Source organism: Oreochromis aureus, linkage group 12, assembly GCF_013358895.1.
Source record: "Oreochromis aureus strain Israel breed Guangdong linkage group 12, ZZ_aureus, whole genome shotgun sequence".
NCBI classification, from domain to species: domain Eukaryota; kingdom Metazoa; phylum Chordata; class Actinopteri; order Cichliformes; family Cichlidae; genus Oreochromis; species Oreochromis aureus.
Window position 1 is genome coordinate 9797412 of NC_052953.1, and position 26212 is coordinate 9823623.

Consider the following 26212-nt stretch of genomic DNA (forward strand, 5'->3'; position numbering starts at 1 on the left):
AATGAAAACAGCAGTAAAATAAAGAATGTGATCTTTTTATTAAAAAAACAAAACAAAAACAATCACTATTTGACTCCAAAGAAGCTGACATTTCTGGATTTTTGACCTATTCTCTCTTCTTGCTGGAGTCACAAAATCAGACAACGTACTGTATGAATAGCAGCAGAGTCTAATCTAGAGAGCCATGTGAAGCACATTTTAAGAGAAATAATCTGTAACGGCACAGAGAAAATCAAAGACTTTGGGGAACACATCCACTAATCACCTTGACACTAATCCCAGATGATCCCTTCATCTCAAAGCAGCATTTTCAGTGAGAGCAACATTTCCCAGCGACTTCTTCCCAGAATCAGCTTTGTGTGACTTTCTTACCTGGGCTATTGAGTGTGCATCAAGACATAAAGACAATGGTGTAAATGTTGGTGAATCTTCAGTCATTTATTTTTTTGCTATTCTTGGAAGGTTCTCATTTGTAGCTATCTAATAACCGGCCCTTTTAACAGCACAATACTTTATGCAGAAAAATGGCGTCAAAAGGAACTGAACACAAAAATCTGCATAACATATACACAGTTGAATTATACGGTTTAATTTTCACACGACCTCTCACATTGCAAACAAAACAATTCTTAAAATAATTTTTGCACATACTTCATTTACAATAACATGGCAGTTCAAATATAGTATTTAGTTTAATTTTACAAAATTATAAAATTTTACTGGACATATATACACAAATATACTGTAGGTATATACAAACATACATAGAAAAACAGCTTTTGTCTATTTCTCTGTTTGGACAAGGACAAGAAATGGCAAGAGCTAGCCCTGCTAGCTGTTTGTATAGACACAACAGGCACTCACTCTCACACAAACACACGCTTGCACACAAAGAACTTGTTCGCCACAAGCATCTGTAGCTTTAGGTCTGGCAACAGTCTACTCAGTCTAACACTTCAAAACTTTTCTGTTACAAATTTGACCAAACAGATTCACTCTTTTTCAGCAACATCACCTTCCATTTTCAAACCATCCAAGCTCCTCCTGTATTTCCACTGTGCTGTGGGCCACCAAGTGACATCACAACAGAAAATAGAGGTCGGGTACCTTGCTTAAAAGGCACCATGGCAGTAGTTTATAAGCAGGCTCTCGTTCCAAACCTCAACTCTTCCATTCGCAAGCCGCTCTGCCACATGTTGGGATCCATCAGGAGAAGGATCTCACTTTGGGCTTTGTCCCTTTGCCAGAAGTAGGGCAATAATATTAAGAGCATCTCGGGTGAAGAGGAGCAGGGCACTTTGGGTGAATTTAAAACTCTTTACTGTCCCTGAACAGGTCGATGCGCAGGGCCAGCTCCTTGAAAGAAGGGCGCAAACCAGGGTCTTTGTCCCAGCACTCCTCCATGATTTCATGTATCTGAGAAAGAGTAGGACACGAACAGTTAACAAAGAAACAAAAAAACTACTGGTAGTGATTTGATTCCTTATATGGAAACAGAGTAATAACAATCCTCAGAAGGTGGTGTTTACTGTTGACAAACTCTTGACAACTAACAGCAAAATTCTTGAATGTCTTAACTCTTCTCAATGGGCAACTTGTTGAAGCCCAAATTGAGCTTAAAATGGGGAAAAAGATGATTTAAGTGACTTTGAATGTGGCACAGCTGTTGACACCAGACAGGCTGAGATTTTCATACACCTGCAGAAAACACTGGTAGTCCTCAGTGCTTCCCCTCAGCCTCCTAGTAGACATATCTATGGGATCAATTTCAAACTCCTACACTGCTTTGTACTCAAGTTATAACATTCACAGCCACACCCGCAGTGTACCCATTTTCTAATAGTTGCTCAGATCACGATAACACCACGTTACAAAGTTCTAACTAGGGCTGCCACAAACGATTATTTTGATAGTCGACTAGTCACCGATTATTTTTGCGATTAGTCGACTAATCAGATCATGCATCCATTGGATGTAAAACATACAGCTTATTTCACCAGCATGCATCTGCTCTTATATAACTATCATTAGCTTACAGCTTTAAGTGTTTAAGGTATGTGCTAACTAAAAATAAAGACAAGATGATAGTTTTTTAAAGCATCTCACACTTCTGATAATCAGTTGTCTGCTTGACGTTTATTCAGCTGTGTAAAAACTATAACTTTAATCTCAGCCAACCCGATTTACTCAGGAACAAATAAAATACTAAAAAAAAGCCAAACAATATCATTTTTAAGTTATCTAAGTGACTAATATATCATGTTTAACCTGAGTAGCGAAAGACGGCGGTGGGTTTGAAAACGATTTGCCGGGAGTCCGGTGTTCTCACCGGCTCTAGTGAGCCGTCAACCCCAGCTAGCTATCGAGCTGGTGGGTAACAGACGTCTCCCAAAAAAACGCCGGAGCGCACAGCTATATTCACAGCTATATTCTCGCCTGAAAATATGTTAAAAGTTTATTTTGTGACCCAGAAAGAATAATAAGAGTGATATTAAAACTAACTAGCTGCCTAACTAACTAACTAACTAACTAGCTGTTGAAAACTGAGCAGGGCCGCGCTATGAATTCTGGGACACAGATTCTTCTTCTTCGGGGTTTAACGGCAGCTGGCATCCTTGTACATGCAGTGCTGCCATCTTCTGTTTCAGTCCGTCATTACACTCTTAAATCCTACTACTTACTCCTGCGTCTTTTGGGATCTTACAAAGCTTCAAACGACGCGTCGACTATTAAATTAGTCGTCGACGATTTTAATAGTCGACGTAATCGTGACTAGTCGACTAATCATGGCAGCCCTAGTTCTAACCATGTCAAACTCATTCCCGTAACATAACAGTGACTTTACTGTACTCAAATGGCTTCTGCAGTCACCAGATTTCAATCCAATAGATCACGTTATAATTCGCATTATGGATGGTCGAGAAATATGTAGAAACTGTGTAAAGCTGTCACATCAATACAGCTGCTCTGAGGAATGTTTTCAGCAAACCTATGCAGGAAGAATTAGGCCAATCATAAAGGCAAAAGGGCATACAACCCAGTACTACGCAGGGACTACCTAATAAAGTGGCAGAGAAAAACATGATTTCAATTTAAAGATACAATTGCTTGATCTGTAACTAAGCAACTATTTGGGAATAAAGCCGTCAAATCAGTTTGTCTATGTTGTGCTCACAACTTGTCAGGGCTGATAACTTGGCAACAAAAACAAACAACCCAAAACAAAAGAACAAACAGCAGAGCACGTTGATACCTCTGTAGGACATCTCAGGGGTTGAGGCAGCCTGCTGCCTGATTTGAGGAGCTCAATGAGGTGATAGACAATCAGCTGTCCTTGCTTGTCATTCCCCATCATGGCCATGAAAACCTGAGCAGGAGGAAGAGAGGGAAAAAAGTTTCAAATAGCTTCATTGTCACCATATGACTTAAGCTAAATAAAACTTAAGGTCCTAAGAAAAAGCAAGAATATCCTTACAGATAAAGCAAACTGAAATCTAATCTAAGACAAGTGAGGAATGAAGACAAGCATGTTCATAAACTGACAGGAGAGTTATTACTGTTAACATAACAAATGGCAGCATGACTGGAACCAGCCTCTCCTTTCCAAAATATAAAGTCACTTAGTGAATCAACAAAGTATAACTAAAATATAAAAATACACGTAAACATCTAAATAATTTTAATGATTAATTTTAATAAAATCATGTCACAAAAAAAAAGAAGAAAAAAAAAAAGAATCATATCTCTGGCTCTCTGGAAACAGACGCTCTACCTAGAACGTGCATTTATGTGCACACCTTGACTCAGTGATGCTTCAGGTGAGGGAGGGAGAAACAAAAAGACTCTTTTTTTTTTTTTCCCTGGAGCAATCAGATAACCTTTCAGTTATCAGGGTTCAAATGTTCTGATTCATTTGTTTTTTGTTTTTTTTACAGAGTATGAATCACTGCATGATGTTAAAGGCATGCATTCTCCACAAGAAACATGCTGACAGGTCTGTGAAAACATATTTGTTCAGTTGGGGGGGGTTCCTTTCTGGCTCACAATGAGCCTTTGGCGATGACTGAAATGCTATTGTAAACATGCTCTGTCTTAATAGATTAAAGGAATTAACTGAGTTCACTTTATTTCACTTGTGTGCTCATGCCAGAGATGCGCAAATGAGGCCATGGCCGCAAGTTGGATATCAAAATAACCAAGTTTAGACAGTAATATACTCACTCACTAGTCAGTATCATAAACAAGCTAACTAGTTAACTCAATAACTGATGGATTAAAACTAACAGCATGTGTTCCAGTTTGTTTTATTTTGTTTTTATTGCTGTATAGGTGGAGAGAAAAAGACCACTTGATGGGGTTAATTTTTGAATTTTCTTAAAAAAAGAAAAAGTCTTCCAGTCTGTTCCAGATTGTTGACGGGGCCACTATCAGCATAGCTTACTAGGGCTTCACTTGGAAAATATTGGCATAAAAGAAAACAAACCTCTACAAGTGATTATCAATGACTTTTAAACTAAAACTTTATTTAAACACAGATATAAACCTGAAACTGTGGTCTATGCATTTATAAAGGTGATTCACTATGATTCCTCTTTTTTTCCAGGCATAAGAAAACTCCTTGAAAACTAATTTTACACCTGGTCAGGTGTAAAATTAAAAAAACAAAATACATATTTGATATGTGTGCGCCCTGAACACCATCTTATGTATTGTATTGTACCTGTTACTTCAAAATAGCAGACTAGCTTATTTGTTTGGTTTGCAAGAAAATCTGAATTCACAAACAGTTTGAGGTGATTTCCACACACTCCTTTTTCAACATGAGAACCTTTTTAAAGCGATGTTCCTACAAGCTCTGAAGTTAACCTGAAGGGTGTGACTCAGGTAGATGTCACAACACTACTCCACTATTAACTAGAATACAAAAAATTATGGTGCAATACCAAAAGACAAAAGGCGATACTGCCTGCTAAAAATGGAATATTCATCTGTTTGTTAGATGTCAGGGTGCAATGAGTGCATTTTGGTAATGTACAAAGAGATGTGCTCTTAAAACTCTAAAGTTACTGTCTTTTTTCTTTCTATACACACATAAAAACTTAAAATGCACTGTATGTTTGATGTATTACTTACTGCTGGAGGACTGCAGTTCTTGTCACTGTGGGTGAAGAGCTCATAAAGTACAACTCCAAAGCTCCAGACATCCGAGGCCACAGAGAACTTGCTTTCAGTCAACGACTCGGGGGCATACCTGTGAAGCAGCACACCAGGTCACTCCATTTCTCTGAAGTTAATTTATAAGACTAACCAAACTAAAAATCGAGAAGAAGGATCACAGTTAAATTCTAAAAAGCAAACATATTCTGACCAGAATATGGGGCTCTCTCCCGGATCTTTGACCATGTAGTAGTCTTTGTCTTGAGGCAGAACTTTGGTGAGGCCGAAATCCCCGATTTTTACTCTGAGTTCGCTCTCCACTAGGATATTTCGTGTTGCCAGGTCTCTATGGATATACCGCTTACTTGATAGGTACTCCATACCCTATGCAAAGATGTAACAGAAACAAACAATTATATTTTATCACTAGTTTAAGTGGTCAGAAAAACGAACAAACAAGGGACAAACTGGCCATGTCTGCAGTACCTTGCAGATCTGAGAAGTGTAATGGACGAGCTTCTGATGGTCGATTCGCTCTCGGTTTTTTATGAGGTAATCTCGCAGACTTCCAAAGGGAAGATATTCCATGATGAGACGGAGGTTTCGTCGACCTGAAGAGAGGAAAGATTAACAAAACACTAAATGCTAATCTGCAACTTAATTGTAGGAGGATATAATGAAGCCACACTGGGCGAAAAAATACTGAAAAATGTACAATTATTTTTTCCAGTTGCAAAGAAGATAAAAAAGTAGAAAAAAGTACCTGCACTGTAGCAAACACCCTTGTACTTGACAATGTTCTCATGCTGAAGAGATTTTAGGATCTCGATCTCCCGCTCAAAGTCTCGCATGTGCTCTGCGGTGCTGTGCTGAAGTTTCTTCACGGCCACGACCTCTCCGGTGTTGTCCTGCAGTGGGTCATACCGACACATCTCCACACTGCCAAAGTTTCCCTTGAACAGAAGAACACATAATTGAGCTGTCGTTGTTTATTCATAGTTTGATTTTTAATTGTACTGTATCCTTTTTGAATGCACATTTTGTTCAAAAATACCTCAACCTCCACATTTATCATACCTTGCCCAGCTGCTGTAAGAATATGAGGTGTCTCTCTTCAAACTGAGCTGGATCCTGATTGTCAAACCCACCAGATGCCCACGCAGAGCCCACTGTCCTATTTGGCAGGATGTCACTGTCCACAATCAACTCGTAGTCTGGGAAGAAAGAAAGGAGAAAACTCTTGTGTCTGGATGGAAATGACATTGGACTTGTCTGGCCTCCCCAGGCATGAATCACAACTGAACTTGCTTACAGTGGATTTAAGCTGTTTGCGAAAATACCCGTCTACCCACATAGGTAACCTACTGTGACGTCACCTTTGGTTTGTGAAATCTCATTTTTTTTGTCATCAGGATCATGTAAAAACCAGCTGTGAAGTGGAAGGGTGGGACTGACAGTGAAACTGCAGGCAGACCCACCCTAGGCTAAATACGATGGATGACCAAGATTTAAAAGAGACTTAATTTTTCATTCAATATGACCCACTTCTATGGAACCAGAAGTTTACTGTTTTATTTTTTGCATCCACAGCTATATCCATCTGGTGGCCTTCAGCTAGAATGCAGGTTTAAGGCACGTCCACATTATTTTTTATTTTTGTGACGCAGAAGCTACTACATTCATGTTTCTGGTTAAGTTTTTACAACTTCAGTTTAGTTTTTGAGGCGTCTACCAACCTGGTGTGAAGAGGCTGTGGAGGTCACGGATAACAGCACGAAACGTAGGCCTGAATGTGGGCTCATAGTCCATGCAGCTAGAAATCAGATTAGCCAGTTCAGTCCACTTTGGTGCAGGAAGCTGGTGGTGATCCATGTAAAACAGGGTTTTCTGGGACAGAAAATTGAGGATTAATGCCGGTGTGCAGATGCAGATGGAGTGACTTAAAGCAACTCTTCAATTAGCATGCATTTATGTGGAAACAATATATATTTTACATGTTGGCACTCAGCTTTACCTTTGAGTTGTCTAGTGTTGCTAAAGGTTTATCGCCACCACTACAGATTTCCCACAGTGTAGTGCCAAAACTCCACTTGTCAGCAGCCAGACTCAGTTTGGCAGGGTCCTCAATACATTCAGGGGGCACCCAAGGAATCCTCTCAATCAGAACTGATCACAGACAAAAACATTTGACCTTCCACTTTTAGCTCTTCACTTATCAAATGCTTGCAGAACAAGACAGCAAATAACTCATTTTAGCTCTGTTTTTGTAACAAAAAAGTAATAAAGCTCACTGCAGTTACATCAGTATATTAACTAGCTATCTACTGCCCCCTGCTGATATTCGGCACAACGGACAAACTCACTTTCTTTGGGCAGGACAGTGATGCTGATACCAGGATCACTTAGTTTGATGAAAGGTGGGTTCCCAGCCCTTCGATCCTCTTCTCTGATCAGGAGAACATTTTTTGCACACACATTCCCATGAACAAGATGTTTTTCTTCCTACAGGAACAGAAAAGAAGACATCACAATCTTATTAACAAAACACTTCCTATGTTCCCTACATTTATTTTTATAATGTACTTTAGTTTTAAAGTTTCACTTCTTTTTAAAAAAAATGTTTTCAGTACTAAACAGCTGTAAGCAACAAAGAAATCTATATTTATCAATATTTTAGCAATGACATGACCTAAAATGAACCTGCACATATTTTCATACCAGGAAGTTCATGGCCCAGGCCAGCTGCTTCGCCACTTCAAGCTTCCACAGAAGGTTAATCGAGTTCTTGTTTTTCTTCAAGTAGGTGTCCAGTGAGCCGAATTTCACATACTCCTGAACCATGATGTCTGGAAAGAAGTTTGTTTTTAATAAATACAATGACTTAAAGATGTGGAAATTACGGTTTGTACAGTACAGCGATTTATAGATTTATTGCAAAAACCAAATTCAGGAACTGAATGTCTCTAACAGAATCTCAGATGGGCTACAGTTCGGTTTAACATTATAGTCAGTTTAGATACATGTTTTTAATATATACCCACTGAGTATATATAAAGAGTGGCTGTAACTTATCAGTCAGTGTGTCCTCGTCTTAAAGCTTCAATCTTTTTTCCAGTTGTCATCTTAACATAACAAGTACACAGATCTGGTTTAAAAACTTAGCGACATTGCACACTCATACGGCAGCGACTTGGTAACTACCAGGCAGGCCTGCATTAAAGCATGCCCTGCTTTACCATCCTTTTTTAATTGAATGGTGACCATCATTTAGAAAATGACCATCATGCTGTACTCAGAAACAGCTGGCGATTGACACCATAAAGCCACTGGTCAAGTGTTTATTGACGTCATAGCTTATGGAAGCTATGAGGGTAGCTTTCCTGTAGGCCAAAGTCCAACCAGGTCCAAATATACTCCCCGCCTCCACAACCTCATTCACTTAAAACCTCCACAGTGGACTTCTGGCTGTTAAATAAACATGTTGACTCTTGAAGGTTTACACAGCCAACAAAACCTCAGTTTATGTTGACATATTTACTGATTTCTTGGCTCAGCAAAACTGGGTATTGGCATAAAAAAAGTTCTGTATTAGTATTACTAATCAGTACTTGGTGTAAGTACTAATTAATATTAACATAGAAAGCGTAGTGACAATCATGTGTAAGATGTGGGAATTTTGGCGACTGACCCCGTTGCATATGGATTTCTGGGACTACCTTTCTCAAGGATGTATGAACAGCCAATTTCAGCTTTAAACTGGTCAAGATTGTGGTAAAGCACGGTGCATAGTTGGCACATTAGGCTTAATAACATGGCTCAAATTGTTTGTCAAAAAAATAGGTACTGAGACAACTTACTCTCTTCTCCACAGACACAAACGCCGTAGTTTAGAATAAGGTGTACATGAGACAACTGGCTCATCATGCTGGCGGCTTCAAAGAATGACTGCAAAATAAGAAAAAAAAAAAAGAAAGAAAGAAAGAAAAGAACATATATATATATATATATATATGTATATAACCCCAAAACAAAACTATATTACATCAGTGGTTTAGCTATATTTGTCTGACAAAACCTAAGATTAGCTCCAATATTACTCCAAGAATACCTCCTATTCTAAGGCTGCGCAATGAATAATCAAATTAAATTTAGGGCTTCCAATGATTATGAAACCAGGATGATTGAGATAAAATTCATTTTTGTGGATCCTGGTATGCAATGATGCTCTTGTTTTATCTTGTTTTTTTTTTTCCCCTCTTCCCTTTACAATGATGCACTTTTGCCCCTTTCTAAAAAAACACACCAAAAAAACCAGAAAAAACCCTCCAAGTGACTCAAGGCAACAAAATAAAAAAATAAAAAACTAGCTACCCTCCCCAGCAAACAGTTACAAAAATAGAACCAACTGATGCTTTTATAAAGCAGGAAAAGCCTATAAAAAGAAGTCACATGGCTCCTGCTTGAAATTTCCACTCTTAAAGAATTCATTCAAATATGCCAGAAAAGGGACTCAAGAGCGGTGGTGTTCCAGTGTTTTGGCTGATGATCTAAAGCACACCACAAAATGAATTCAACTAGCTACCGGTACTAGTCGAAGCCTTTGTTATGCCCCCTGATGTAAATATAATAGAAAATCTGGACAATCACACAAATTTACAAAAATTGACGCCCGTGTAAGCAGAATGTGCACAAAACGCACAGACCTCAGAGAAGTTCCTGTGGGACTGGTCCAGCACTTTCATGACTACTTCCGTTTGGTGCTCTCCATAGTCTCTCAGCTCCTTTCGAACCCCTTTAAAGATCTTCGTAAAAGTCCCTTGACCGAGACTCTCCATCTAAGAGAAAGACCATCATTGCATAAAAACTCATTTATAACCCCAACACATTTAACTTATCAGTGAAAATATGGAGGGTATCCTATAAAGTTATAGCAATTCAATACTATAACATAATAATGCTGAACATAATGACTGGATAAATGAGCGCATGCAGACATATTAAAGCTCTGAACGTGTAAACTAAGCTTACAAATTCCAGATCTTCTTTCCTGATCTTGTGAAACACCATTTGACTGATGTTGTGTCGATGTAGTGATGGAGACAGTGGCACTTCCGAGCCTTTGTTGCTCCTGCACACGAGGAGGCACGACTTTTCTGGTAGTGGAAAGAAAACAATCTTACTTTCAAGAAACTATTTACTAAGTATGCTGCAATAAAATGTAACAATCCAACTGAAAGAGAAGCATGGGAACTGATGACAAAGACTCGAGAAGTTCCGTGCTGTGTTTCTTCATCAGTTTCTGGGAAAAAGACTTGTGGTAGAATTATGAAAGCAGACAAAGACTGAGGCACCTTTGAGTCATCCTGTCTGGTAGTTTGTGTTTCATGCATTTTCCTGAACTGTTGCTGTTCTGTAGTATTAGTGACTGGCTAATCTATAAGGAATGTTTCATTCCTGCTAGAAAATCAAATTTAGTACTTTTGTGACCTTTACAGAATAAAGAACACACAAAAGCTCACTTACAGCTTTTCAAAATGCATGCAAATGTGACGTGGACATTTCATTTTGTACTCCACAAAAGTTGTTTTCTACTGTTCTACATTAAATATAGAGTTTTGGGTTTTGGCACACAACTAATGACAAATACAGAAGCAAAAGCTTTGACTAGGACTACGAAATCAAGATTTAAGGCCTAGACACCAGCAACCTCGTGGAAACTTGTAGTCACTAGGAAAAAAAGTGTCTTCCCCAACCAGTTTACAAGTGGCGGTGAAGTCAGTCAGAAAGTGGGTGCTGCATCAAAAACCTCATTGTGGTTGCTTTGGTTGCCAGCAGATTCCCATGATCACCTCTAGTCTGTGCGGACTGTTACATCTCTGCAAACACTTGCCATTTAAACCCCGAACAGTACTAAAAACACAAGCAGTGCAACACAAACTGGAAATGAAAAACAATAAACAAAAACAGTCACCTTTGATAGTTAATGTTGTACCTGTGCTGCAACGAGCACACCTCAAACGGTGCAACTTTTACTTTTTACTGAATACACAGTATAGTGTATGCTACTGAGGTGTAACACAGACAAGTCAAAGATTGTATATTTAAATTAGGCAAAAAGAAAACATACTTAAAATGAGTACAACACTTGAATGTTTCTTTTGAATCCTTTGTCTTAACTAACTTCATGAAAGCTGTGTAAGCTTAGATGACACCAGGTAACAAGAACAATATAATGTCTTGATTCACGCTCAACCGGCCAGTTAAATAAATCCCAGAACGTTGATTCTGTTCATCTGAAAGTTGCATTTTAAGTGCGAGAAACACTCCAAGTCACAAAACAGAAGATACTAATGACAAGCTGTACGATTTCACACACTACCAAGGCTAGTTGTGTACTGAACTGAAAATAAAAACAAAAAACAAACGTCATCAATGACCACAGGCACCAGCCTGACCATCCCTGCCCAATACATTTGTTAAATTTATTTAAATTTCCATTTGTTAGAAAGAACTAGTGTGTTAACTTATAAACAAATGCGAAGAGATAGAGTCATTATCCTGTCAGGACACAGTACATTTTCCATTCATCACAATTTGTGCAGTTTACAGACTGTACGAAATCTTTCTGATGCAATATCTACCATCTGTGCTCTGCTAACATGCACATAAATTGGACAAATCCAGATTCTGTTAGTTTTACCTTTGGATTTAGGAGGGCAGCACTTGCTGAATTGGAAAATGATGCTGTCTGAGCGCACCGTTTCCTTCTGGTAGCAGCTGAGCAGTTCTTGCAGACTGCTGAAGTTTCTTTTGGTTCCACTGAGGTTGAACTCTCCACTTGCAGACCTGGTGATCTGGCAGTGCTTGTGTTCTATAGCATCATACACCTGGCAAACGCAAAGAGGACACCAAATTAACTATTTTAATGATGAATTTAATGCAAACTGAGAATCCTTTAATCATGAGAGACACCAGACAATACAATACCAGAAAGAATTAGTAGGTATTAATAAACACATACTGGTGCATTTCAACAACAAACGTGGTAACATGACAAAAGTTAATCTAAAAGATAAATATAGAATGTATGAAGGTTACTTACATATAAATTAAAATATCTGTCCAGCCAACTCACCAGACCAAACCCACTGATGGACTCTTATGTCATATTTGGGCAATACACAAAAACAAACAAACAAAAAATGAAAAGACAGACCACAACTGAGTGTCACCTACCTCAACGGGAAAAGTCAAAAAGTATTTGTTGAAATCTTTCGGGCTACATCTCAAAATGTACAGTCCCCGTTTGTTTCCAGACTTCTGAAGCCAGTTAACTGCAAACTCCATTCTACAAGAAAAACAACAAAATAAAATTGATGGAGGAAAATGCAGTGTTACCAGTTAGAAAGCCTTTATTGCCTATATTTAGGATACAACACAAGTGGGATATATAAACACCAACTGCTAGGCCTGCACAATAAATCGAAAATTTATTGTCATCGCGATATCAGCCTGTGCGATGGGCCCATCGCAAAAGCTGCGTAAACTGCGATAATTGGGTACCTTAAAATGTTTACACATGTGCTTTAAAGAATTTACCAATCAAAGAAACCCCTTTACACATTTGACCAGTCGAATAGAGACCTTCACGGCATTAACCAATCAAATGGATTAGAGGCCCGCCTAGCGAACAACGCTGCAGCAACGAGTCAGAGTTGTAATGGCTGAGAGCGAGACGCATGACGAGAACGCTACTGACTATGAACTCGTGGCTAAAAAACAGCAGTCCAACAGCCGTCTCTGTATCCGAGTTTTTCAAGTGGAACTCCTTATGAGAAAACGTCGAAGCGGTACAAAGAAATAACAGAGGCCATTACACATTTTTTGGCTAAAGACGTGATGCCTATAAATACAGTTAGCAGAGAGGGCTTCACCAGTCTGATACATAAAGTGGACCGGAGATACCGCATCCCCTCACGAAACTACTTTTCCCATGTCGCCATTCCACAAATGTACGAAACATGCCGCAAGACCGTCATGTTTGAACTGAGCCAAGCTGAAAACTACACAAGCACTACAGTAAAGTTTCCTCTCCAGTTTTGACTTACATCATAACTACTTGGTGAGTGGTAAAATGATGAACAACTGCATTGAGATAATTTGCAGTATAATTTAAGTTATGTTTATTTAAAACTAATTATGGAGACCGGGAAGGATGTCTTTCAGAATTCAAGCCTCAGAAAATTTTTTTATGGGGGCAATGTTTCAATGTTAAAGTGCACTTTGTTGTTACACTGCTAATACAGCAGCTTTCTTTAAATAAAACTGTTGCAGTAAAACGGAAATTATGTATTCGTTTTGGGGTTTTTTTGCTATTTATTTTATCGCAAGTCATTGTTATCGCAATATTGATCACAGTTATCGCACATCGCAGGTTTTCCTAATATCGTGCAGCCCTACCAACTGCCAAAGGAATTTGTCTACATTTTGGCCACATTACAAAACATTAAATAGGAACACAATAGTATAAACATTTTAAATACCCATACTTCTTTATGAGTCTAAAACACCTAAGTGCTTGTTTTAGTTTAGTTTAACCTAAAACGAACACACTTCCAATAAAAGCATAATGCAGGCTCAAATTGCAGAAATAATCATATTTAAACATCTAGGCATTATCTCACACTCTTTCACACACACACACGCAAATATACAGCTATTACCATTTGCTCTTAAACTGACAATTTAGCATCAGTCAAAAACCTGTGGTGTCAGAAAATTTTAAAAAAAGATGACAAAAATATCAATATTCATGAAATTATCCATCCATCTGTTATAGTCAAACACACACTCACACACACACCGTTGCTTGCCTCTGTCTCTCTCACTAACAGCATAATGTAAATCTAGACTGGGAAACAGCTTTGCTAATGTGTAAGTGTTAAACTTACACATGCTCAGTGTCGCATATGCTCAGACTGACAGAACAGCCAGTCTCTAAAACAAAGAATAATATGTAGGTTTGCCTTTTTGCTTTAGAGACTGGCTGTTCTGTCAGTCTGATTTAAAAAATAAACTGACAAGGACAGTTCCCCATAAGATGATATTAAGTGGTTTTACTTCTTCGATCACCCACATCTACAGAATACAGTACTGTGCAAAAATCTTGCAGCCACCCCTTATTTCTGTATATTGTGCTTCTAAGGAACCAGACTTTCTTGTAAATTTTGAAAGTGGTCTCCAAGATTCTGAAAGTGTTTCAAAGATTTCTTTGAACATTGGCTGCTTTTTTAGTCATTGTCAGTGTTGTCTTTGTATCTAACAATTTCAGAGGAAATGTTTTTTGTTTGTTAGGCCACTTAACACTGACCTATGAATCACTCAAACATAAAGGCCAGTAACACAAGGGGTAAACCACTATTCTGTCCACATAGAACAGACAACTCAGAAAAGAACCACTTTTTAATTTAATCATTAGGCACTTTCTTTCTAGCAGCCTATGGTGTGCAGTGTATCATTAAACCTTTTGAAGAACTCTGCTTTCAAGAATTTTGAGGTCTTACAGCCTTGACTTAAACATAAAGAACTAATCTTTATTACACACACAGTCCCCACTGCTCCATAAGCCTAAAAGTCCTCAGTGAGATCATTAACATTAACTCACTCCGGCTATAGTCTACGAAATGGTTTAAACGTCAGCCACCTCCTCTGCATGGATGACATCAAGCTGTATGCCAAAAGCGAACAAGACATCAATTCACTGATCCACACCACTAGGTGTGGATCAGTGAATGCCATTCAGGCTGGAGAAGTGTAGTTGCTTCAATCGCCAAATATGTGCAAAGGTTTAAAGCAAGTCTTGAGGATGAAGGGGAAGAACAAGATCCAGGCAATCAATACCTACGCCCAGCCGGTGATCAGATACCCTGCTTGGATAATGAGCTGGGCAAAGTAGGAGATGGAAGCCACTGACATTAAGACAAGAAAGCTCATTACTATTCATGGAGGGTTTCATGCATGGAGGGAAGGTGGCCGAGGATCAGTGAGTGTCAGAACCACGATCAAGCATGAAATAGCAAACATCCATGAGTTCATCTGGAAGATGGCTACAACTGCTCACATGCTTAGTGAACACCTCAGGCAGCAGAAACCCAAGCAAGAACAGAAAACATCATGGAAGGAGAGAACCCTACACAGCATGTATCACCGCCATATGGAAGTGGAAGCTGATATTCTACCAATGGATGGACAACACTGATTGAAAGATTGCACAAAGGCACTAATCGTGGCAGCACAGGAATTAGACCCGATCACAAGATCCATAGATGCCGGGGTGTGCTGCACCAAGGTGCAAGATGCTAGCAGGCAGGGCATACATGGAACGCCATAGCCAAGCGGCTGGCATAGCATACAGGAAAATCGGAGGCCCAACGTCAAAATGGAATACACTCTCTAGGGTGGTTGAGAATAACAGAACTAAGATCCTGTGGAAATTCCAGATAGAGACAGACAAACTGGTGATGACTAACCAACTGGACAAGCAAAGGAACAAGACCACAGTGATAGATGTAGCTATATCCCTACATCTAGATCCCAGGAAAACTTCCGAGATCTCTGTCCAGAAGAGCGCGATCTTAGGAACAACAAAGACACTGCACAGGACCCTCAAGCTTGAAGGACAAAGACCGCCCACAAGGTGAGTGGGAAATTTTATTCACCTATATATGTGAATAAAACATCAAATACATCGTGTTTTACATCATTCAAGCTGGATTGTTTTAAGGGGGAAGTTCTTACACATGTCTATGTTACAATATAATATTTTACATACGTGATTGGACCGTGGCAATGAGAAGATATGGCCTCAACCAGCCTAGGGGGAGCCACTTCTTTACAAAGGTAATGATGTGCATCTGTGGTCAGTCGATAGTAGCCATCAACGAGGGACACAAAAGAGAGGGCTTCAAGCAGGCTGGGGAATTCCAGTTCCTAAAATATCAAGAAAAATGTAACAGACCACATCCCTTTATTTCTGTCACACAAACCAAAAAAGAAATGTGAATTTATCTGTATATTAAAAGGCATGAGTAGACACTTAGGTGATGGTTGTGGCGAGAGTCTACAAAGAAATAGATTTATAAGATGAAATTACCAGATTCTTGCCATCTTGCTTGTTAACGGTAACCACCCGACTCTCTGCAGTGCTGTCTTTGTTGGCCTGTTTGATGCTGATGTTGGTGACATCAGGGAAATCACACAAGGTCTGTAGTTCCTGGCAAAACAGTGTAACATAGGAACTTACAAAAAAAACAATTACTATAATAACAATTCAATGCTGCATTAAGGCCCCTTCACAAAGAAAGCAACATGTGCTGCACTGACTGATACCTAGGTGGAGTGAAAGGTCCAAAAATTGCTGCATTCTGCCTGTATGTCATTTTTCAGACCCACTCTACGCTTGAATAGATGCACCTGGTTCCTGTCATTTCAAAACATGCATCTCTTATCCAAAAGAAAGCTTTCGCACTATACCTATCACAATACTGCTTTCCTCCCGAGGTCCTTATGCACGTAGTTGTGTCATACAGTTTGTTGAACTCAAGTTTTAGTTTATTGTGTGGTCAAAATTAGCACAGCTGTAGGCTTCGTTTCTGACAGTCGCGCAAAGGTAGATCACACTGTGCAGCGGTCAAAGTATAGAGCTAGAGGCAAAACATTGTGTACTGGTGATACAGTCAGTGTGATGTTTATTTTGACATATCATTTTTATAATTCTGTTGTTTTATCTCTGCCTCTTATCTCTTATTTTTGGGGGGTGATACTTTAGATCAGTTTTCTAAGAAACTAAACACTTGTTTATTACTTCAAGGACTATCAAAAAGTGTTCCAGTGAAAAGTCAGTTTCTTTATCTATATTCCAAAATATACACTGTAACACAGTACTCATTGTACCAACCTGTTCTGAGTCCTTACTCAACTCCCGACACCACTGTATGCCAGTATCTGCTCCAACCAGGATGATGCGCTGGACGCCTGATGGCTCCTTGACCTGGAAGGTCTCTGTGTAGAAGGACTTCTCCAGAGACTCCATGCTGATGAGGTACTTAAGCTTAAGGTCACGAACTGTAGTCCGACACTGGCTGAACTGCTGGATGAAGCGCTTGAAGCGGAAGCGGATGCGTTTACGTGTCAAGAAATTGCAGTCCTGGATCTGAGCTCGCATGTCCTTTGGCAAGAAGGACTTGTAGCTAAAAGAGAGTCAGTAAATTCTCATGTCAGCATGATATGCCAAGTATCATGAACCCTTTAAATGTCTCATAAAAAAAAGCTCTGCACTTCCACATATTTTGTAGAAAATTATAAAATAAAAGATTCGTTGATGTTTCAAGTTCAAATACACTAAATGGACAAAAGTTTTGGGCAACACCACATAATATTATGACCACCTGCCTAATATTGTGCTGTTAGTAATAGATCATTTAAGTCCTGCAAGTTATGAGGTGGGGTCTCCATGGACTGGACTTGTTTGTCCAGCACATCCCACAGACGCTCAACTGGATTGAGATCTGAGGAATATAGAGGCCAACAGCAGAAACTTGTCGTTGTGCTCCTCAAACCACTCTTGAATCATATTTTGCTTTTGTGGCAGACCGCATTATCCTGCTGAAAGAGGCCACAGCCATCAGGGAATACCGTTTAGATGGAAGGGTGTACATTGTCTGCAACAATGCTTAGGTAAGTGTGATGGGTGTCAAAGTAACATCCACATGGACGGGAGGACCCAAAGTTTCCCAGCAAAAATTACCCAAAGCATCACAATACCTCTGCCAGTTTGCCTTCTTCCCATAGTGCATCCTGGTTCCAGGTGTTCTACAAGCAACTCACGCAGACAAATGTAGCTATCCGTGTGATGTAAAGGAAAACGTGATTCATCAGACCAGATCACCTTCTTCCATTGCGCCGTGGTCCAGTTCTGATGCTCACATGCTCATTTTTGAAGCTTCTGGCAGCGGAAAGGAGTCAGCTGACTGGTCTGAAGCTACTGAGTGCTAATGTGTGTTGGATTGGACTTGCTCCCCACGCCCATTAATGAGTCTTGGCCTGTCACCGTTTCTTCCTTGGACCACTTTTGATAAGATACTGACCACTGCAGACTGGGAACACCCCACAGTAGCCGCAGTTGTGGAGATACTCTGTCCCAGTCGTATAACTATCACAATTTAGCCCTTGTCAAACTTTCTCAAATCCTTATGATTGCCCATTTTTCCTACTTTACACATGAACTTGGAGAACAAAATGTTCACCTGATCAAGCATCTAGCCATTCAGTCTGCCTTTACAAACATTTGTAAACAAATGGATGGTTCTAAAGAGTTCACTGATTTCCCATTTGGTACTGTTCTAGGATGTCACCATCGCAATAAGTCAGTTCTTACACATTCCATAATTAACCTTATGTAATATTATTGCAAAGTGGAAGCATTCAGGACTCACAACAACTCAGTCACAATGTGGCAGACAACACAAAGCTTTAGAGTGAGGTCAGTGAGTGCTGAGGTGCTGTAAAAGTCACAGATGCTCTGCTGACTCCATAAATGCAGAGTTCCAAACCTCAGCAAAAACTCTGCGCCAGGAGCTTCATGGTATGGACTTTCATAGCTGAGTAGCTCCTGTATGTTTAAGTCTACAGGTGCCTCAGTAATTATGCTCACATGGTGCAAATTTGCCAAATTTCTTTCACATCTGTTTTTGTTAAGGCAAGTCGGCATTATTGATGGGCAACATGAGTGAAATCAATTAGTAGCAGTGAAACAGATAAAACCCATAAAAGCAGCTCTAAGTACCTTATAGAGTGATATATGTCCAGAGGCGACAGCTGCTTTTCTTTGGCTGTTCTTGTCATGTCAAGCACAGCCAAACCAAGGCACTCTTCTTGTGTCTCATGGGAGTTGGAAATCGTCACCAAGCCATTCAGATAGTCATTCCTCCACTGCGATGAGAGAAAAATACCAATCATTGTAAGTTGTATCTGATTGAGCTAACGTTCAGGTGAGTGTACTGCTGTCTGTCCACATTTTCAAGTCTACTGTAACTCTACTTAAGTCATTTCTGTATACCAAGTGTGACAGTTTTTAATTAAACCAACAATTTCAGGATATGCTCCTATCAAAGCACACAAAAAGACTGATCTTTAAAATGGGTATGGACCATACAATCACAACCAGGCTTACAAATAACCGCCTCATTTTTTGTAAGCTCAGTTATGGTGTTAATCTAAAGCAGGCAGAGCTATCAGTGTTAAGTAATGTGTAACAATAAATTTAAAATGAATTCAAATTTATATTTTTATTGATCACATCTTCATGTCAAGGTTCTTCCTCCCATTCTCTTTATCTTGTTTTTTTCCTAAGTACAAATATTTCTCTGTCACCTTCTGACCCCAACAGTTTAGAGAAAAGTTAGGTACAACACAGCTTGCTTGCAGTGACTGGTTCAAACACTGATTATGCAGGGTGGCTCTTTACCACAACTGACCAATGAACGAGCTTCCCGTGAGGCCCTCTGGCGTCATATTTGCAGCTCTTGTTTTGACTGTAATAAGAAGCCAGTGTGAACACTAAACAAGACCAAAAGTACAAGATAACGTTCAACCCTTTTTCTTTTTTTTTTTTTTTAAAACAGACTGCATTGGGCACCAATTACAAGCTATTGTTATTGTGTCTTCAATAAAACTGGAAAAATGGATTTTGTTATTATACCCAACACTGAAAAAAGGGTTTATTAAAATGACAGCAAATTCTAAAATTCAACAATGCCCCCTCATTTTGGTTTTGCCCTTTTGCAAATGATCAACTTTCTTGTCAGAAACACAGAAGGTAAGCTGTTGACTAGACCACAAGGAGTTTAACATATCCTCTAAAAAGTAAATGCAGAATCTTCTGAAGGTGAATACAAGCATATAGAATAGCTTTAATGGCTGCAAACACACTAACATATTTAAATGACCTCTTGGGTGGTGCTTCATCTCTCCCTCTTAGGCTTTTGCCGAGCCACCACGACAGACTTCCACCACCATAATTCCACATAATCCTAAGTTCATGCAGAGTTCAACTTCAGCCACATTGTAGGCTTAAACTGTAACCATTCACCTACCCTGGAAATAATGTCCTCACTATACATTAAAATATATTTTTTAATTGTTTTAACTGGCTGTACAGTTTCGATGACTCTTCTGATAAAGTTTACTGCACTTGTCCCTTTCTTTCCTAAATAGATATTTTTCATTGGTGTATTGTTAAAAAATAGAGTGTATATACCACCATTTCATTCTAACCAAAGCAAAACAAATGCAAGTATCCAGTGCAGAGTAATATTTAAGTATCTGTCCAATTAAACATCACCAAACACCACAGCAGTTAACACATTAAACCTGTGAATTTCCAGCAAAAACATACAATAGCAGGTACTGGTTTGTTTTCAATCCTTACTGGTACCCTAACTGTACCTTTCAATAGCAGGATTTTTCTTTGTATTACTGACTTACTGACTTAATTAATAGGCCTTAAATACCAGTTACATTTCTGGACACTGACAAAAGAGAAATATCTGTGAAATGCAAGTAAGGAACTTGCTTTCACGTTAGGTTTCATAGATGTAAACTGTTGTATACAAATGCTAACACTACAGTCACATGTCTCTCTTTCGTGTGAGGGAGATAATGAGATACACTGAAGTTTCCACATCAGAGAGAATAGAATAAAATATACCAGTATCTTAGTTTCTTATTCATATCATTATATTTATCCCTGAGTAATGAGAAAAAAGTCATTTAAACATGTGACCTAACTCATAATCTACCAAGTTAATAGTTCTGCACTTCAAGGATAAAAGCTGCTCTTTTTCTAACACCTTGTCTACATTACTGGTAATAAATGCTGCTCTTGGATATTTTTGTTAAATTAAGCTACATATAAACAACCAGCTTCCAACCTATTTGACATAAGGGCTTTAGGTGAGAGCACTTACCTGAAAGAAGAGGTACGACATTACGAAGTCATCAATGACGGGGCTTTCTGACCCTTTTGTGACTCCATATCGATAAGCCCTGGATGCCCCACCACTATACCAACCAGGGAAGTAGTACCTGTGGAAACAGGTTAGAAAAAAAATGTAGAGTCATTAAGATGTTTTCATTTTAAATCTCAAAAAGACACAAGAGGAATTGCAGAAGCAAGATAAAGTATGCTACCGTATTCTGAAAAACACATCTTCAGAGGCAGTCTCATCAAGCTGGAAGATGTGATTGGGTGAAAACCACAAGCGATCCTGCTCTCGGAAAAGCCCAAAAAGGCTGCAATAAAGTGGTGATATACCTACAGTGACGAAAGAGTGAGAGGGCACATTATGTTCTGTAAGCTTGGATTATATTCAATTAAGTAACTAACAACAAATGAATGCTTTATTTAGAGGGAGCTCTGAGGACTATGCCTCAGGATACAAAGTAGAACGTGTTTCTTGTACTAACACAGGTGAAAAAGGTCAGTAAAGATTGTCCAAAATGTCATTTGTGTTTGTTTTATCATCAGATGCACAATATGCAGGTGAGTGTAGTCCCACTCTGCAAAGCCATACTGTTGATGAATTTTACCTCTTTAAAAAAACAAAAAAAACAGTACAAAGCTAAGCAACTTTATTTTTTCTTATCATTAAAGACAGTAAAGGCAAAGTTTAAACAAAGCACGGAGATGAGCGAACAAACTAACAATTTTTCTGTTATTAGGTTTTACTGTGGCCTCTTGATAACCTTATCTTGGGATCTATGCTCCAAGTTACAGAAAAACACATGAATGGAGGTTCTTTATGGAGACTTGCACAGCGTGAGTACTCACTGCATGCCTTTGCCGCCTCTATGCACAGCTCTTCAGCTACATAGTCCCCAGGTGGGTAGCTTAGAAAGCTGCCGTCGGCCACTCCCTGGTTGGTGTGATATAAATGAAGCCTTAGAACAACAGCAGCTGGTCTTGTGTCTGCAGATTCCCGATGGGCAGTCCCATTTTGGTGCACCACTGGACATGTGTCTGTCACAGTGTCCATGGCTGGCAGGGAGGCCATCAACAGCATACAACCTTCAGTAACAATAATAATAATAATAGTAGTAGTTGATTAGCATAGAACCCATCAAAACCAGCATCACAAAATGTTTTCCAGAAACATAAAAAAAAACAATAGAACTTGAAGAAAATTACAAAAATGATTTACATAAATTAAAGTAGACCAAGCAAGACACAAGCGTACATAAAAAATGACTAGGATAGTGTGATTCCATTGTAATAAAATAACTTAAAATTAACATAAAATCTAGACATTAAAAGAATAAAATGAAAAAAAAAATGTATTTGTTAACATTTGACAGAAAATAAGATGGCGAGATTAGTTGGATCAGTGGGTTTTACTTGGAAAAAGAGCTGTGTGTCATCAGCATGGTAGTAAAACTAAATGTTATTAAACTAATGTGACCTACAGGTAGCACAACAAAAAGCAAACGCAGTATAGACCTCTGACGGACTTCATATTTAAGAAAGGAGAAGTAACAATGAAACCAATGTTTTGTTTTGCTTTTTAAATTGGTCAGATATGACGTAACCCAACAACTGAGCTTTCCCAGACACACCAACCCAGTGGCGCAGGAAAATTTTATAGTCTACTGTAACAAATGATGCACACAAGTCAAGTAGCACAAAAGGAGAACATTCGCCAGTACCACCAGTTTTTAAAATATTACTTGATAATCTAATAAAGACAGTATTGCTACATCTCAGTACTGTGACGCTGACTAAAACCTGAAATTTTTCAAAGATGTTCTGAAATAATGTTTCACAGTGTAGACAGTCTTCAACAATTTGGCTATTTAAGGTAACCTTGAGATTTGATTACAACAATTAAAGACCAAAGGATTGAGACAAGATTTTTTTTTTTTTTTTTTTTAATAAGTGTTTGCACACAGGTCAGAAAAAAAAAAAAAAAAAAAAAAAAAAAAGAGTACTGTTAATTACTGAAAGCAACCAAATTACAGTGACAGTGAATCATATCAACAGAGCTTGAGAAGTGCTTCAGTTGTGAGAACTTAAAGCTCATTCACAGAGACTGGCATAAACTGTGATAAAATTTTATGGTTGATGTAGGAGACATCATTATAAGAATCAGGAGATACTACTTTTGGTTTTTATGTCACTAATTTTATCACTAAACAAAGTTTTTCACGCAACATGGTAATCTTACTAAAACTTAAAGGCTTAAAAAGACAGTCACACAAAGGAGGTCAAAGTCAGGAATCGGGAGGAATACCAGCAGTGGCTGGAAGCACTGATGAAAATTTTTGTCCTGTTTTCTCATTAAACGAGCATAAGCATACTGACACGACCTCTTTTGGCTCTTCATGTGGAAAAAGATATCCAACAGAATCAGAATCAGTTCAATGCGACATGTCAGCCTACAGAATGATACCAAGTTCTTCTTTTTCGTCTCCTTTTTTAAGGCACTCTGTGATAAATTCAATATTCTGATTAGGGTACATGGAATGAACTTTTACATAAACTGTTATCAAACGTGTTGCATAAAGCTGAAGTACAGAGGAACCATTGTCAGGGCAGAAAGATTATAAAAGCTGTATATCTAATTCAACGAATGGCTGCCTTTACACGCAGAAGTACATTTCTGTCAATTACTTACACTTAAATAGTAAAGACTGTACATATTTAAGCTCTAAGACGAGTACAATTTGCACTTTGCCGCGACAAAGCAGCATAATGAAATCGTCTTTCATACAGCTGTTAATCCGCAAACCCCTACTGCTCTCATCCTAATCAAATTGAGAGCTGAATTATGAGTGTTATGGTACTTCTTATAAAATTAAAACCTACTATAAATAGGTTATGATGGTGGGTTAAATAGGTTATATAAATAGGTCATTAACACAGTCCCGTCCTCATTTTCATAGACAACGAAAACACTAACCAACTTCAATTTAAAATAAAATTTGTTACTAAACGTCTAACAGCAAAGAAATGACAGAAATTAGCTCTGCTCAAGTGACTAGTGGTATAACAAAATAAGTGGAACTATGCTGGAGTATAAATAACTCCCTTTCCTTTGTCGTCACTTTGTGACATCACTGTATCAAAGTGGATGTAATTAAGCTGAACAACATGAAAAAAAAACCCCAGCACGAGTAACTCTTAAGTTCAGGTTCATATTGCTGAAATTGTGGACACTACTTTATACACAAAACTTTTTCTTGTGGATGAATTTATAGATTCTTTTTTGTTTTGACATTGATTCTGTAATTTAAATCTTTGTTGACACTAAAAAGTTGCTTAAGAGCAACTGGAAAACAAGGCTGACTGCAGTTAGACCTACCTACTAACGATTTATTTCAGAAAACATCAGGAAAAAAATAACAATACATTCTTGTAAAGGTTTCATTTACAGAAATTGCAACAGCTAACCAAAAACAAAAGCTCAAATTAAAAGGAACTAGAAAAATGAAAGCTCAGCATTTTTCTACATGATAAATTATTTTTTCCCAATTAAATTATTAATTTTCTATCAGTTCTATTGAATATTACTGGACTTGTAAGTTAAACACTTGAAGGCATACTACACTGGTTGGTAAGCAAAAGAAAAATCCTCTGAATGCAGTTTGATACACTGACACTTCCCATAGAGAAAGAGGAAACCCATGACATTAGCTTTAATAAGTTCTGATGTGCAAAAACACTGACCAAAAGGAGTTTGGCTACATATATCATCTCCTGTAATTTAAGACAAGGTTCTGAAATGATTGTTTCCTCAAGACTCCTAAATTTCTCTGACTTTTATAAGGATTACGTGATACTGCAGCAACTTATGGACGCGTAGCACATTAACCCAAATGTGACAGGTAGCAAAGTCACAAATCGATAGTGGGACTGGGCATATCCAGTGATATTTTATAAACTTGGCTTCAGAACAAACTCACCAAGGCCATGATCTTGCGTGCTACAGTTAGCTATAGCTTCATTAGATTAATTAAGTTGACGCTAACAGCTAAGACACGCACCCATATTAGCTTAGATGTCATGTAAATAAAGTATATAAATGCATTTAGCAACTCCAGTATTTAAGACTGAACCGCACAACCATGTCAAGGAACAATTTACGAGTGTAAACACTTACTTTGGTTGAGGGGCCAGACGTGCAGCTAGGTAGCTTTATCCTAGCTACCTAGGCCAGCAGTGCAGCCAGGATGGGCAAATTTCAAAGCTACTGCCAGACGCTTCTGCTCCGGTTTTTTGTAAGATCGGCTCTTGATAGCTGTCCGAATAAATAATAATTCATTTATGGCCTAAAGCCACTTGGAAAAATTGTTTTTTCCATGTCGCACTCGGCTGGCTAACTCGCTACATAAGCTAGGCTACCTCTGGTCAGCCCAGCGCTACTCATACCACTCCGGAGGAACTTCGGTCGTTTATTTTGACAATCTTCTAACTTCAGCCAGTTCCAGCGCAAACAACGTCGCGCCTGCGTACGAGTTGCCCCGACAGCACGAAATTCATTTAAAGACCGTCATCTTTTTGTACAGGAACGTTTGACGAGGACTACATTATTGACATTAACTAGTGAACGACTGACAAGGTTGCTAGCCACTTTCCCAGACGTAGCTACAGCGAAACCAAAGCTCAGGGTGAGTCAACAAGCCAGCCTTTCCCATCATACCGATGCTGCATTTAGGGACTGTCGGAAATGAATTACCACTTGCATGTGGCAATTCATAATTCAAAATGCTACACGTGACAACATACACGAGAACCATCAGCGTAACATTCGAAATATATTAAGCAGTGGCTTGAAAATTAAAATGTACTACTATTTGCTATGCTTAACATTAACTTATTTACCATACTTACTAAACATCTGCACAACAAGAAAGGAGGAGATGAGGAATGTAGGCAGGAGTACTGAGAGGACTTGTAGTCAGTTATAACTCAGGCTGGACACTAAGGAAATAGAAAATGACT

At 38.7% G+C, this 26212-nt stretch overlaps 1 protein-coding gene across 1 annotated transcript; it reads right to left on the reverse strand.

Moving 5' to 3' along the window:
- Window positions 1-423: 423 nt before the first annotated feature.
- On the reverse strand, window positions 424-25901 carry jak2b (Janus kinase 2b). Its single transcript, XM_031729687.2, has 24 exons — window positions 25371-25901; window positions 22046-22282; window positions 21406-21529; window positions 21183-21300; window positions 19001-19146; window positions 17114-17405; window positions 16310-16429; window positions 15989-16146; window positions 12394-12505; window positions 11858-12044; window positions 10186-10310; window positions 9861-9992; window positions 9015-9102; window positions 7876-8003; window positions 7521-7659; window positions 7172-7323; window positions 6894-7044; window positions 6235-6371; window positions 5921-6110; window positions 5644-5768; window positions 5369-5541; window positions 5134-5251; window positions 3254-3367; window positions 424-1416 (listed from the first exon to the last, which is right to left on the reverse strand). The coding sequence occupies exons 2-24, from the start codon at window positions 22275-22277 to the stop codon at window positions 1309-1311; spliced, it is 3369 nt and encodes a 1122-aa protein (XP_031585547.1). The 5' UTR covers window positions 22278-22282; window positions 25371-25901; the 3' UTR covers window positions 424-1308.
- Window positions 25902-26212: the final 311 nt, after the last annotated feature.